The sequence below is a fragment of the Culex pipiens genome, chromosome 1, assembly GCF_016801865.2.
Source record: "Culex pipiens pallens isolate TS chromosome 1, TS_CPP_V2, whole genome shotgun sequence".
Classification (NCBI taxonomy): Eukaryota; Metazoa; Arthropoda; class Insecta; order Diptera; family Culicidae; genus Culex; species Culex pipiens.
The window spans coordinates 2099631-2111918 of NC_068937.1; the positions used below are offsets into that span (position 1 = coordinate 2099631).

At 38.4% G+C, this 12288-nt stretch overlaps 1 protein-coding gene across 1 annotated transcript; it reads left to right on the plus strand.

The window, feature by feature from the left end:
- Positions 1-2064: 2064 nt before the first annotated feature.
- On the plus strand, positions 2065-11687 carry LOC128092507 (uncharacterized). Its single transcript, XM_052706409.1, has 2 exons — positions 2065-2204; positions 10709-11687. The coding sequence occupies exon 2, from the start codon at positions 11020-11022 to the stop codon at positions 11539-11541; it is 522 nt and encodes a 173-aa protein (XP_052562369.1). The 5' UTR covers positions 2065-2204; positions 10709-11019; the 3' UTR covers positions 11542-11687.
- Positions 11688-12288: the final 601 nt, after the last annotated feature.

A 12288-nucleotide genomic window follows, 5' to 3' on the forward strand; every position in this document is an offset into this window, starting at 1 on the left:
TTTTAGATCGAAGCCCGTCTAAAGGCGGGGTTAGGTTGTAGAGGGTTAAAATTTATTTTCCCTAAAAGAGCACTCAGCTAGCAAAATCTAAACTTAGAAACATGTACCCTCCCTGTAAAGGCTTTGAATTGATCTCAGTTGAAAGGTTCTCCAAATGTCTGAATTGCTAATGTAACATCCTGGAGCAGAACTGTTAAATTCTAATAAACACTAATTGAATTGCATTGAAATGATTGCAAAATAACAGGACAGGTTTAAAATACAGTTTTAAAACATTTTTTCATTGTTATTATAATTATTATTATTATTTTTTATTTAAATTTAAAATTAAAAAAAAAAATTATCCGAAGTAATTTTTTTCGAAGCCTTTGGATAATCGAGTCTGAACTGTGTAGCCAGATCATTATTTAAAAGATATTTTTCAGTTAAAAATTAAATCATAAAATGATAAATTTATATTTAATAATTGAAATCATGAAAAAAATATATCTCTCAAAAGTGTAATAAGAAAACTATTTTTCAAACTTTCCTTCACTCATTCAAAATTTGGCAACCCTTCCCATCACCGCCGTGGGAGGTATTCGAAAAACTTCAAACTGAAAAGTAATTGGGGAAAGGTGGGGTTGGATAGTGCTGCGGCACCGGTGTGATGGTGCAAAACCGAAGACTACATCCAACAGCAGCAACAGCAACAACATTAACCGAGCGCTCCTCCGGGTGTAATATATGACGCTTCATTAATTAACGCGCCCGTTTAAACTTTAGTTTTATCGATTTCGATGTGTTGTGTTGGGAGGTCTTCTCAAAATGACGCCCATGGCACACTTTGATGATCGAAGGGGGGTTGTGTTCTAGCGTCATTTGAAGAACAAAAATCAAATTTAAATTTTTATTTTTTTTTTCGATGGTCCCTTTTGAATTGTTACTCTCCCCAATTTCCCTACTCTAATGTCGATTTTTCCTTTCTCGATAAATGTTACAGATTTTTCCACCAAGAAGTGAGCAGAACGAGAGAGGAGGAGGGGCAGCAGGATTTCCACACAACACTTGCCTCGTGACGACGACCAGATCGAGACTTGGAACAAAAATAAACACTTGACTTGTGTGGAGAGGTTAGGTTTTCGGGGGTTGTTGCTATTTTGGCTCTCGCGCGAACAACCTAAGTGGATTAACGCGGTGGTCGCGACATTCGCCGGCTTAGCTGGAGAATCGAATTGGGAGAAAATAGTTGCTTGTTTTTGAGAAGTAGGAGGAGGAATCACATTTTAAACGGCGTTTCAAATTGTTAGTGGCGTGATTCCGTTTAAGGTGAAACTACTCGCACACACACATATGCGGAAAAACGTCAGCCAATTCAAAGTTCAAAACCAATCATAAAGTCTGATTTGATTGATTGGATGTTGTAACTGGTGCAGCAGAAAAGGAGAGAAAAGAAGAGAAAAAGCACGTGCGTGAGTGGGGTTCGTGTCCAGGGTGAGTGGGGGCGGAGTCCCCTCCAAAACAACAAAGTGTAACTGGCACGTGGTGGCGTAGCGCCACCGGAAGAAAAGGAAGAAGGGCGCCCCCTCCCGCGTTCAGGGAGGTAGCCAAGGGAAAAGTGATTTGTGATATCTGCGAGGACGGCAGAAGATGGTGATTGTGGTAATCCAATTTGGGAAATTATCGCGTCGCGTCGTCAAAGAATGTCCCCCACGCTGCAGCCCAACCCGGATCCGGCTCGGGGAGCGTCGTTCGGACACGTTTTCTTCCACTTTTACTACCGTTACTACGACTACTACTACTACTGTCACGACTCCGTCTAGCCAACAGCAACCACAACATCAAGTAGCAAGTAGTTAACCGAAATCAAATTCTAGATAGTGATTATTACAAATGTCCCCATTTTAAATCGAAGCAAAAATATAAATAAAAAAAATCGCTATATTAGTGAAAAAAAATCAAGCAAAGTAAAACGACACACTGAAACAAATACGCACCTGCGATTAATCAAGAGGAAATTACGAAAAAAAATATAATCAATAAAAAAAAAGTTAGAAGGAAAAAAGGAAAACTAAACCCGTCAAGATGACGATGTGGCAGAGCGGCGGGATGGGTCACAGCACCCAGAACAATCCCTGGATGAAGCTGATGGGGATCGTGGCGAAGGAGCGGCGCCACGACAACACCCAGAGCCAGACCGGGTCGAACGAGCGGGCGCTGAACATGTAAGTGAAACTTAAAGTTTTTTTTAAATATACATTAGATTTGGTTCTATGAAACATTTTGGGTATTGTCGAACTTCAGTGCGAAAAAAGAGATGTATCAAATTTCAGAATGATATTTAAAAATCACGGAAAACCTTTTACGAGAATTATAATTTGACCTTTGCTTAAACCCCCCTTCTTCCAACAGCTGCCACGTAGTTTGTGAAAGGCCCCTAAGCTGTCCTGATACGACTAAGTGACGTAAGCGGGTTTCAAAAATGCCATTATCTCAATTTGGCGCTTACGTCACGTGGTCGTATTATGGGAGTAAGTACATTCGTTGTTTTTACTCGCAGCCGTACGATTGCAATAACTGCAATAATTGCAATAATAATAGATAAAATATTTTTTCAAGATATTATCTCCGCACTGGATGGACCAAGATTAGTAAAATTTAAGGAGAAGACTTACAAGAAATATCTCGTGTGCAAAGGGTTGCCAGGTTAAAATTTAAAAAAATCTGGCCAAGTACCGATACAAAATCTGGAAAAAATGTGATAGACAAAATTTGTACAATTATGAATAGGGAAGGGGAAGAAAGATACAAATTAATTCAAAAGTTGGTAGAATTAGGATGACTCAATTGAATTTTTGGCTTACAAAAATTAATTATCATTTTCAAATATTTACAAAAAAAATCGAATTCTTAATCGCTAATTTTAATCAAAAACTATTCAAAATTTAATGAAAATGAGAAATCTGTCAAAATCTGACACAAAGCAAGATTGATCATTTTATGGGTGACACTTGAAAAATCTGGCATTCCCAGATTAATCTAGCAACCTGGCAACCCTGCGTATGCATGACGAACGATGGCATTTTTTGTCAAAATAAATCAAACCTAAAACGATTTTTGTGAAATTTAATTAATTTAATTTATTGGTTAAACTAATTTGCCTGAAAAGTTATTTTTCTCCAGACATCTGCATTTTTTAATTTCATTTTTGTTATTTTTTGTATCCTTTAAATTTTGTCTTTCCTATGACTAAAGAAGCCATTTTGTGTCATTGGTTCATCCATACAAGTCTTCATACAATTTTGGTATGGTACGTAAATAATCGAAAAACTGTAACTTTTGAAAGAATTTTCTGATCAGTTTAGTGTCTTCGGCAAAGTTGATGATTTTTGCCGATTTTTTAATTGATCTTTCTAAAAAAAATCCCAAAATATTTTATTTTTATTTTTTGATGTTGTTTGTTCCCTAATATCGAAACTTTTGAGTTATAGAAAAGTAAGGAGAGAATTTTTGCCGTAAGGTTGAGATTTTTGAAAAAGTGTTTTGCGGAAAAAAAATTATCAGTCAGTCGATTAGTACAGATTTTTTGATAAAGTGCACTGTTTTATATAGCCAATACATGTTTAGTTTCAACTGAAAAAAATGCGCTTTCGATTTTTTAAAAGGTAGGCGGCCAAAAAATAAAAAATATAAATATTGAAATAACAAGCCATAGTTTCAACATTTGCATGGAAAAAGTGTTTTAAAATGCTATTTAAACTAGTTCAGTTGTTTTGCAATCATTAGTTTTGAAAAAAAAATGTAAAATATGACGAAAACAAAAATTTTAGCGAAAAACAAATTGCGATAATAAACATCGAAATTTTACAAAAATTCTGAAGATTTTTAAATCAACCCAAACTATCTATTCAAATTTTTAAGTTTTTTGAAAAAATATTTTTTTGACCCCTGATTATTCGGGCCAACTTTGAAGGTGGGAGAGACAAAACCTTTAAAAAAAATTGTACCAGCTTTATGATTGTCCATTCCTGAAAATATTTGTTTCCAATAGTTCTCAAACTTAATGCTCTACAACTTTGTCCAAAACACCAAAGCTGTAACATTTGATGCTGAAAAATTATTGGCGATTTAAAAAAGTAATTTTCGTATGAAAAACATTTTTCACTAATTAATGGGTTAATCTGAACCAATTTCGACCCAACATATTTGGCAGTGCTGCCAATAAAAAAAACGTAATATTTGGAATCCGATCCGATCCGATCGGCAAATTTCAAGTATTTTTATTAATTTTTTTAACATTTGGCATCTGATCAATATTTGCTGAGATATCGGAATTTGAAAATTTAGTGCCATTTGGGTTATAACGAAAAAACACTTTTGTTCAGTTTCCTTTTCTTTTTGTGGCTGTACCTCAGCAGCTAGAAGTCTAAACTTAAAAATTTCTTAGATCGACCTTTTTTTTCAATGTTTTCCAAAACCTGTAATTTTTTTAATTGATGGTACTGTCAAATATTGATTGCCTTTACGTTTAAAAGCTATCTAAGGACAGTGTTGCCATATCATCAAATTGTATTTCTAGTTATTCTTCAAACATTTACTCTACGATTCACTGAAAGGTGGTCTCAGGTCAAGTCATTTTGATGAACATTCACAATCTTCAGTCTTAAAAAAGCTTTGAATTTCCCTCAAGTGCTTATAACTTTTGGCAGTGTTGCCAATATCTTATGTTGAGTGTGATAATTTTCGATTAAAAAAACAAAATCGTAGTTTTTAAAATTGTTTTTTTTTTTATAGCAGTTGCTTGTTAAGTTACCAATTGTAACTTTAAATTGAAATATTTTTCGAATATAAAATTTAAAGTAGGGGCAATTCGTATTCGTTCAATTGCTTATAATATGAAAATATTCGATTTTGAAACTACACACCTCAGTCGTACAATAATGATAAGTTTTCTTATTCGAACTTTTCCCTTCCCCAAAACAAGCAATTTCCACCAATTTTCTCCGAAAATTACAACCTGTGAGTTTGCGTGTGTGTGCATCTTCCTTGATTTTCCGCTCGCACAAAATTTTCACTGCACCAATTTTCGGTGGCAGCATAAATTTGCCCTCGGTTCATTTCCCCCCACAAACGCACACACAGACACCCGCATAATCAAGCGACCAGCAATGATCAATTCATCCAAAGAACCATTCCCGGCAGCTACTCTGTACTCTCTGTGCTTGGCTACATCAATTCCGCCCTTATCTTTTCCACTCGATAAACGCTTTCCACGCGTTAGGTTGGCAGGGGGCGTCCATAAATTACGACCGGTGAAAAGTGAAAAACCTTTTCAGTCGGCAAAATGGAATAAATTATCCTGAATTAATTGAAAAATTTAAATGCCACCGTAATTTATGGACGCCACCTCCCCCAAGGAAGATGCTGCACCCTAGCGAGTAAGACGGAGAGTGTGGAGTAGAGTGGAAAATTAGTAGCACCCTGACGCCTCCCCCCCACCCTGCGGGGGTGGGGTCGTACTACACTAATAGTACCTACTACAGACAACGACTGCCTGCCAAAGGAGAGTGTGAGTGGTTGCAAAAACAAGCAAAGGAAGCTGCGAGAAAAGAGAAAAAAATATAGTTTGTGTAAATAGCTGCGAGGTGCTGCGGGAAATGATGATATGCTTGGCGAACACACACACACCCTCAAAGACACCCACAGCATCCCTTAGAGGAGATGGGACGACCAGGAAAAACGAAAGGAAGAGAAAAAAAAGTGCGCTCTTAAATGCTAATTTGATGTAGTACACACTGAACGGAGAGAGACTGGAGGCTGAACGTGAAAAGTGATGGTTTGTATAGACAAGACAGACAGTCGTAGTAGGCTACGGTGACTCCCCCCCCCCTTTGCCACGTGGGTTTGATGGGAAGCATCATCATTAAGTGGACTCGGTTCGGCTTGCTACGATGCCGATGTTTACTTTGGGAAGCGATGAATAAGACAAGACTGTTTGGAGTGCTTTTTTTTGCTTTATCAAATTAGGATTTTCCTCAATATGAGTTCGAGTTTTGTTGATGTTTTTATTTGGATAGGTGTTCAAAAGTTTTTTTTAACGCATTTTTGCAAAATCGGGGTCTGGTTTAAAAAATGTCTAGTTATACTAATATGAAAAAATATTAGGCAATTTTGAGACCAATTATTAAAAATTTCAAATCTGAAAAACAGCCCTTAAAACAGAATCCCTACATTTTTGCTTTCATGAAACTTTGTTTAAAAATTGGTATTCATCATTAAAAATTTCAGAAATTCAATTCAATTCATGTTTATTTGTTGTACTCATCATAACACAATTTGCTAGGTTAATTATGACAAAATGCAGAATTTTGGAGATTCTTACAGCTAGAAAATGATTCAAATACCATCATAAATAAATAAATTCAATGAATTGATGAAGCGATTGCAGAAAAAACTGTTTATAACAACTACAAATTTTCAGAAAATATTTTTTTTAGAATTGCTCATGATAAGTTGGAATGAATCAAAATTATTAAAATAAAAAAAATGTGGTTTTTGTATCTATACGTTGCTAATATTTTTCTCTGTTTATGAACATAAACTCAAAGAAAAATTGTAGGTATGAGAGATGTTTAAAATTTTCACAACATTTTTAATTCGTACTAAAATTTTACGAGACATCTTTCTCGTTATCAGGTTGATGTAAAACTTGCTTGTTTGATATCAAGTTCAGATCTCGAATTATGTTTTCTTTTTTGATGTTACGGTATTTATTGAATATTTTACACATTTTACAAGTATTTTACACCAACAATGTTAATGCTTCAAAAATTCAATCAGAATTTGCGTGATTTGATACCCAACGTTTTAGAATTTTATAAAAAAAAAACGGTATTTTGAGGAACTCTGAGTTATTTACATGCAACGAAATCTTTTCAAAATTTGGTATCTTTTGACGAGACATCCTATTGCAAACTATAAAAATCTTATTTTATTATAAACGTGGTATTTTTTGAAAATCTAAGTTTTTTTTTAAATAAATTAAATCCGAAACTGAGCGCGCTGTTTTAGATTTAATTTATAAAAAAAAAAAAAAACACAAAAACATGTTTGTGCTTTAACAATCTCATACTTTGTTTATGTGTACAACAGAGATTTTTAGAAAATCGCGCAGCAGATTCTGTCTTTCTTTTCATCCTATAGTGAAAATCTTTTTAAAAAATCGTGTTTTTTGCACCAATACTGCTAATAACGAAAATTTTATATTTTTTTGAAATGCGGTGGATTAAAAAAAATAATTCAAAATTTCAATGTATTAAAAAATAAAATTTACATAATGTTATTTGTACTGAAGTTGTTTTTTCACTTATACGATAGGTCGTTGCAAATATTTTTCCCTTCAAAATTGGTTTGAAAAATAAGGGAGAAATTTTTTTTTTCTAAAAACTTGAAAATTTTAATGGAAATAGAAGTGGTACCCCCTCGTCAGAGTCGAGGGACATATACTTCAAGAAATATTTGCAAAGGCCTTATAGTAGGAAAACTAAACAAATATGTGTAATATTACAATTTTTTATACCACGTAACATGTCGGAATGTTTACACCTTTTCTGAATCATATTGGCAAAAAGAAGTACCCAGTTGTCATTTCATCTCTGAAAATGTGTATTTTCACATTTTTTCGTCTTCTTTTACCTGTTATAATTAGTCATTTAAATTTTTCCGCTGCAATTAAGGTACTATTACATAATAAAAGAGGTAATAATATTGTTTCCAATTTCACACTTTTCCAATTAGCACAAATTAAAAAAAAAACTTTTGTGTAAAATAATTAAAATACTATCTTTTTCTTAATTTAGGGGGAGATGGGGTAATATGCACCCCTTAAGGGAAAACTAATATTTCTCAGCCATTACAGCATTACTGTGGAAGAATTTTGTTCGATATTCTAAAACAACTTTTATTCTTTGTCATCCATGTGAAAAAAGTCTTGAAAAACCTCAAAATTATTCGAAAATATCGAATTCCTAAAAATATTTTTTGATTCATCTCAAACAATTATGCGGGGCAATATGCACCACAACATTGGGTCAAAATGCACTACAACAACGGGGCAAAATGCACCACAACAATGGGGCAAAATGCTCCGGGTTACAGCAGTTTTCACTAGTCACCACTAGATGACGACACCGCTGTTTTTAGAAAGGAGCTTCACAGCGGTGCATTTTGCCCCGACCACGCTTTTTGCAGAAAATTTAATTAAAAATGCATTTTTTGATGTTTTTGGAGTCATCTATCTACAGAAAAAAACGAAGAAAAAAAATGGCAAAAACTATACACTTCAACACTTACAATATCCATAAATGCTTTTTTTATTGTCCAAAAATCATAATGAAAGTTCAATGAAAACACAACATTTTGAAATTTTGCAAATAAGCTGTTTTTATACTACGACGCTCAAATTTTTCTCATACACAGTAAAAAAAATCATAGTAATATTACATCTGGGAATAAGTACATTTTTTATTGTCAGAAAAGAAGTGTCAATCTAAAATTTTAAATTAGTCAGTTAGTACATTGTAAGTTACTTTGAATTAAGTGTAAGCTGTTTGATTTATATTTGTCTTGTTTTTACTGTGTCAACATAAATATTTGGGTTTTCTAAAACTTTTTTTTTCTAAAATGAAAGGAAATTCTGATGAAATTACGCAGAGTTAATTTTACACAACTCAAAATAATTCAGTACATAAAAGCCGCAGTAATGAACCGTTCTCGGTATCTTTTCAATTACACAACACCGCTGTCATTGGAAATAAACTACAACTCATTACCATCCAGCAATTACGTCCACATAAATATTAATTTCCACTTTCACAGCTGGCCGGGCCAACAATTTGGTTTTAATTTAAAATTGTACAAATATACAACGCGCGTCACGTGCGCAATGCGCACCCTGTTGAGCACAATTCTAATTAATTTGTTTGTTGTTTCACTGTCAGTTTAATGCACGCAAAGTAGGCCGCCGCCCGAACAAATCAAATTTTATCTTGCAGCAAAACACAGATCGACAGTTTCTCGCTCACGTGCCGCCATCAATCAACACAGTTGAGTCGGAAGGTGTGCGAAATAATGTTGAACCCTTTTTCTGCAAACAAAACAAAACATCAAAAAGCATCACAATTTGTTTTCTTTTCCCAACCGAAAATTTCCCAGAAGGTCGCTTCGCGCCGCCAAATCATTGTTCGATTCGGATCGAATTTCATCGCGGGCGCGATAGTTGCGGCTAGTGGCCACTAGATGTCCCTCCTTTCAAAAACAAACACACACACTCGAGTTGTTTTTGGCGTTCGCTTGACCATCGACTCTTTTGTTTTCCTTTGAAATCTGAGTAGGCCAGATTTCAAGAGCGTATCGAGTCTCTCGATCGACACCCACTCTCTCTCGCTCGCTCTCTCTCTGTTTTCCACCTTGGTCGGAAGGAAAATTTAACGGTCCAAGTAGGCCACCCACCGTAACATCAAACGTGGGAAGAGAGTGAGAGTCACCGTCGCCGCCTGCTCTAAGAACAAGAAGTTTTCCTTTTTCGCTTTGATGTCGGCGGCGAAGACGACCTAGAGTCGACCTAACCGCTTTTTTTCTTTGTTGTCGTCGTCGTCGTCGTTACTGTTGCGCGCGCTCGCCTTCACACTCACACAGGCTTGCGTTCAGCTGTCATTGCTTTTGCCTTTTCGTTGTTGCACACACACAACGACACACACAAAGCCATTTATCTGTGACGTCATTGCGCAATGCGACATACAGCATGCGTTTTTCGTCGTTTGTCGATCGCAGTAGCCACGGCATTACGGTGGAGAAGGGGAAGGACGCGATGGTTGGTCAGGCGGGCAGCGCCGCCGCCTGCTTTGTCCACCTGCTGCTGCACCTGCAAAACGTCAAACTCGGGTGTTTTTTTTTTATTCTGCGAAGGGGAAGGGAGATGTGGGGTCAAATTAAAAGAACACAATAATTACAGATGGCGCCACAATCGGTGCGACGGCGAAGCATAGAGCGAAAGAGACGGGACGACAATTGGACGGGGAAATTGGAAAATTGTCCGCTGCGAACTGTGACAAAAGATGGCGGGGATGGAAACAATAGAAGAGAAGGAGAGTGGGAGAGAGGTGAAGGATCAATCGGATTTGGGTTGGCTTTCGGGTGTCGCGTTTTGTTTGGTTGTCGTATTTGTGTACTTGTGACAAAGCGAGCGAGCGAGAGGGGGTGTCAATTCGATCAACAATTATTGTCTGTCTCTCTCTGAGTGCGATGACGATTAATTTTCTGGAAGAGGTGGGGGGAAAACGAAACAAAGCAGAAACAGATTATTTGCAGGTGTTGTTGATTGGTTTCGGAAGATAATGGGATTGAGCGAGAAGATGACACTTGAAGGGGATAGACTGTTTCGCAAGGGTTAGTTTTGAAATTTAAACTTAGGGCATTTGCAATTATTGCTATTTTTTTAAATTTAATTGATTACTTATTATTTACTCGATTAACCGAAGGCCTTGGCAAAATTTCACTTCGGATAATCGAATCACGAAAAAAAAATATTTTTTTTTGTAGTCTTTTTTAATTGTTGAGCTTTAGTATGACGCTTTAACTACTCTAAAGCGATTTAGAATTTTAAAACCCAAGATGGCGGCCAAAATGGCGATGATGAAATATTGAAAAAATGCATTCTTTAATTTTACAGGCAATCAACCATTCAAATTTGACTAAAATTGGGTCGCAGAGCTCGAATTTGATGTTTGCCAAAGTGGAACGACGTTGCCGTGATCACGAAGCGTGTCGTGGCCTCAGACATGGCCATGATTTTCGACCCGTACGGGCTGATCGGTCCTGTCGTCGTCCAAGCGAAAATCTTCGTGCAGAAGCTGTGGCGCATGGAACTGGATTGGGACGCCGCTCTGCCAGAAGATCTGCAGGAGTACTGGCGTGAATACCGCAGAAATTTAGCCGGTCTAGACAGCCTGTCGATACCCCGCTGGATTGGCACAGGTGCAGATGACCAGAATGTGCAGCTTCACGGGTTCTGCGACGCAGCGCCGAGCTCGCCCAGTGAAGTGCTTCGTTGCCATCTTCGTCTGCCTGGTCACCAAGGCCGTTCACCTAGAACTAGCAGCAGACTTAACGACGCAGGCATTTCTGGCGGCCCTCAAACGGTTCACTGCCCGGCGTGGCAAACCGAAGCTGGTCATGTGCGACAACGCCAAGAACTTCGTCGGCGCAAGACGTGAGCTGAGCGAACTCGCCAAGCTGTTCCTAAGTCAGCAGTTCGAAGAGGAGATCATCCGCGAAACAGCGAACGACAGCATCGAATTCAAGTTCATTCCCGCTCGCTCGCCGAACTTCGGCGGCCTCTGGGAGTCCGCGGTGAAGAGCTTCAAGTTGCTGTTCAAACGTACTATCGGGCTGCACACCCTGCTGTACGACGAGTTCCGACTGTGCTGGTCCAGATCGAAGCGATCCTCAACTCGCGACCGCTCACGCCGCTCAGCAACGACCCCGCAGACTTCGAAGCGCTGACCCCAGGACACTTCCTGATCCAGCGTCCACTCACTGCGATTCCAGAACCAAACCTCGACCACATTCCCGAGAACAGACTGTCGGCCTGGCAAACCGTCCAGCGGTACACGCAGCAGCTCTGGAAGAAGTGGTCCAACCTCTACCTGTCGGACCTGCACAACCGCACGAAGTGGACAAAGCAAAAAGACAACGTTGCTGTCGGAACCATGGTCCTGCTGAAGGACGAGAACCTCCCGCCGTTGAAGTGGCAGCTCGGACGCGTTTCCGATGTCCACCCGGGAGCTGACGGCAACATCCGTGTCGTCACGGTGCGCACAAAGGACGGCAGCTATCAGCGTGCGATCTCTAAGATCTGCATTCTGCCGATCCGTGACAACCTTTCTACCGCGCAAGGGGAGAACTAGGACTCCTCCAACGGCGGAGGTCGAAAGGCCTCCGCACACCAGTTAAGTTATGTATTGTTTTGAATTTCAAAAAGTTCACCGAATCTTTTTCCTCCAGAGTCGCCACCCTGTCTGCGCCCAGACCTGCGGGTCGTTCTGCGCTCGGAGGCCGTCAAAAAGATCGGAACTTTCCGAAATGCTCTGAGGTAACCTGTTTTGTTTCGGTGGTGGTTTGCATGAAGATGTTTGCTTGCGATCAGGCTTGCAAAGGCCCAGCACAGTTTACGGTTACGGATAACAGCGGCGCACAGCGCCATTTCAGTCGCAACGACTGCTCCCAGTTCTGAACCTAGCTAATTCTGTT